We start from the raw sequence: 3,471 nt of genomic DNA, 5'->3' as shown, positions 1-3,471 counted from the left end.
CCTTGCAGGAGCAAATATGAGAGCAATAATCTACAGCACCAGCTTCAAACTTTCACCTCGTAAAGATCTGTGCCGTCGAGATGCAATTGGTTTCCTGGTTTTCTAGGTCATGATGCGATGAATGCAATTGGATTTAGTGATTTTGGGACAGTTCATCTTAAGTTAGTTATGAGTCATTAACGAGAAGCAGCTCAGAAGCATGACACCACCACCACCATGCTTCACCGTAGTTGTGGTGGTCTTCGGAAGATACGTTGAAAAAGACGCCCAGTAAGTTGACCAATTCCATGACAAATTTCCAACATTATTTGCCTTGGATTAGTCAGACTTCAATGGACTGTTATTCACGAGAGGACTTTGTCACATGGAAGGACTGGGCTGACCAGTACTTGCTAAGACACCATTTGGCACCCCATATTCTCATGGCCTTCACAGCATTCCATGCTACATGTAACCTCACAACAATGAGATCCCGTATACGTGTCACAATTTCATTTCCGCGTGAAACCAAGAAACTCCTACTCAGAATCATTTCATCATTAGCAGGTGTATGAGAGTTACTTTGGAGCTTGAGGTTGAACGGGATTGGTTCACTGAAAGCACTTTCACATGTACTCCGAAGGGTATACATATTTGTGCATACTTTTTTTAAACATTTTTCACATGATTTTACTTTTGGACATGATTTCTTTTAACTGGGGATGTGTAAACGTTTTATATCCACTTTTTACTTTTGTAGAACACTTTTGTAGAATACAAGTCAAGATCACAAATTTTTTTTGCACACATTCAAGTTTCCTTCTTAGCCCCACCACCACCACCCCCCCGTACTCAGAGTACTGCTACACAGTGGAATGCACCGGTCATGCTTCTCTAACCACATGAGAGAAAATAGGACACTTGACGCTTACTGGAGAACATGACAACACTGGGAAAATTGTGTTGCATCATGTGCTATGCATGTTTTTTTTTCATTTTTTTTTTTAACAACTAAAAAATATATTTAGGTTACTCGTTTAATTTTTTATTAGTTTGTCTATGTATTTCTCTTTTTTATTATTGTAAAATGTTTGAACAAACAAAAATTAAATATTGATTTAAGTATAATTTTTTTAGAAAGTTATTTTATTTTAGTGTTTAATTTTTGGAACAAGAGGAGCAAAGGAAAAAAACCTTCTTAGATTTATTTATTTATTTATTTTGAATGCATAAATATAAGTTTATTTCAACAAAGAAAATTAGGAGTGTGAACAAATATTTGACTCGTAAAAAATGACAAGAGGAACTAATGTGGTTCCAAGAATTTCCCCAAAAACTATAAACAGAAAATAATGATGTAATTAAAAAAGAAAAAAGAAAAATCATTGTTTTTGCTTGATCAAATGTGGTAAGAGTGGTTATATTTAATATAGTTTTTTTTTTTTTTTGGAATGTTTTAGGTTTTAATACAAAAACAAGAAACCAAATAGAAAACATTTCAACTTTGTCAGTTGATACACTTTAATGCCTAAAAGAAATTGCAAAAATACATAAGTATCATTTGAAGAAAAAAAAAATATCCTATATAGACAAAAAGTATTGGGACACCTCATTTTTCTAGTCACATAATATTTCCCCCAAAGTTTTCCCATTTTACCACAGAGTTCAAGGCACACAATTGTATAGGATGTCTTTGGATGCAGAAGCCATAAAAATGTTCCTTCACTTTAACTAGGGGACCCAAACCCAGAATGACAATGGTCCTGTGCACAAAAGCAGCTCCATGAAGATATAGGTTGGAGTGGATGATCTGCTATTAAGCTCTGACCTCAACCCTATTGCGAATAAATGGAACACCCCTGCACCCTGACCTACATCTGACTTTACTAACACCCTTGTGGCTGAATAAAATCTCACAAATCTCCACAATCACAATCCAAAATCTAGTGGAACATCTTCCCAGAATGTTGGCGAGGATGTTCAATAAGCACATACAAATCTTCAGGTGTCCAAGTTTTTGTCTATATAGTATCATCATACACAATCTTACTAATGCTACATGCTTTAAGAGGACACGAAAAATACGAAGACTATAAAATATCTACCTCAGTATTAATGGTTTTAAGGGATGAAAAGTGCAAACATTGCGGTTCTCGAGTACAAAGTATGGAAAGGGTGTAATACATTTCAAAGGACGTGTTATTGAAGGTTGCCTTGTTGAGCACCTCTGTTGTCCAGGAAGATCATTGTATTAATGGCCCAAGGTGAGAACGGGTCCGAGCAGAGTGTGAGGTCTTTTTCTGTGACGAATCTACGAACAAGATGTATGTGGAAATGTAGCTCAGGAAAAATAAGAAGTATCAAAAGGAATTAGATTGTCAAAAAGAAAAAAAATAATAATTACCTCACAGCTTTGACAGGACACAAGGGTATGTCTTGTATGGTGTAGGATTTGAGTTGCTCTTTTCGCACTTTGGTTTCACAAGTTTTCAGACAACAACTCACTGGCATGGCTTCAGCACCTACAGGAGAATGCAAACAGGTTTACAGTTGACAGAAAATACTGGACTTCTTTTTATATTTACTATTCATCTGCCCATTAAAGTACCAAACTTGATCAAGACTCGTACCTTGGTTCAGAGGCTCAGCGAGCGACATTATCAAAAGCACCGCAGCCAACGAATGGAGAGCAAGCATCTTCATCTTGCCAGCTCAGGGTACCTATTGTGGTATGAACATCTCGTGACGAGCTGCCAGTTTTAACTTTGCAGCAACAGGAACGATGCAAAATTCTACAGCGCCACCTTTGATATCAAAGAGATATCATCTCATACAGTATACGTTGGTGTCAAGGCACTTACAAGATCTGATATCAGTGCATTTGTGATGCTTTTTGGTTTCCTGGATTTCTAGGTCAATGCTGCAATGTTCTCGTTTGTTAACCACAAGGATGGAGACCAAATGAGTGGCAGTCAGGGTAGAAGACTCATCTTGCGAAATTACAAGAACCATGAGAAAACAATTTGCCAGACCCTGGCACAAAGTGTTCGATTCTTACGTCATTTCCATGTATACCCAAGAGTCATGCCCAAGATTGTTCACAGGGCCCTGATGAGACATTGTGGCATGTTCTATCTCATGATAGTTAGTGCCATATTGAATGCAATGTTATACGATTTGCAGAAAAAACGCTGACTCAACAGCATTTGAGAGTTTACACAGAATGCTAAGTGTGACAAAAACAACATCGAACAAACACCATTTTGCATCTCAGAAAATTATGGTTTTGAAGGTTCAAAAAGATATTTTATTGATTGTCCTAGTATTCCCTTATAGGTCATCTCTGTTGTCCGAGAAGCCTAGAGCCTGAGGTTAAGATGAGCCTACACAGGGAGTGAGGTTTTTGTTTTGTCATGAATCTGGTACACCACAACAGCAAAACATTGTTTGAGTATGAGTATGTTTCGGAAACTGCTGACCCAGCAATCCTTT

The 3,471-nt window shown here is 37.3% G+C and overlaps 1 protein-coding gene across 1 annotated transcript; it reads right to left on the bottom strand.

Moving 5' to 3' along the window:
* Positions 1–1,224: 1,224 nt before the first annotated feature.
* Positions 1,225–2,819, bottom strand: xcl32a.1 (chemokine (C motif) ligand 32a, duplicate 1). Its single transcript, XM_046852173.1, has 3 exons — positions 2,610–2,819; positions 2,384–2,501; positions 1,225–2,290 (listed from the first exon to the last, which is right to left on the bottom strand). The coding sequence occupies exons 1-3, from the start codon at positions 2,680–2,682 to the stop codon at positions 2,179–2,181; spliced, it is 303 nt and encodes a 100-aa protein (XP_046708129.1). The 5' UTR covers positions 2,683–2,819; the 3' UTR covers positions 1,225–2,178.
* Positions 2,820–3,471: the final 652 nt, after the last annotated feature.

The sequence above is a fragment of the Silurus meridionalis genome, chromosome 6 (genome assembly GCF_014805685.1).
Source record: "Silurus meridionalis isolate SWU-2019-XX chromosome 6, ASM1480568v1, whole genome shotgun sequence".
NCBI classification, from domain to species: domain Eukaryota; kingdom Metazoa; phylum Chordata; class Actinopteri; order Siluriformes; family Siluridae; genus Silurus; species Silurus meridionalis.
This window is presented reverse-complemented; position numbering and strand designations above follow the sequence as displayed.

Bases quoted from the DNA above. Each gene is read 5' to 3' on its own strand.
- xcl32a.1 (XM_046852173.1), bottom strand. From the start codon at position 2,682: ATGAAGATGCTTGCTCTCCATTCGTTGGCTGCGGTGCTTTTGATAATG. The intron at 2,502-2,609 runs GTACGAGTCTTG...ATTCTCCTGTAG, and splicing joins CGCTGAGCCTCTGAACCAAG to GTGCTGAAGCCATGCCAGTG. The intron at 2,291-2,383 runs GTAATTATTATT...TCTTGTTCGTAG, and splicing joins TGTCCTGTCAAAGCTGTGAG to ATTCGTCACAGAAAAAGACC.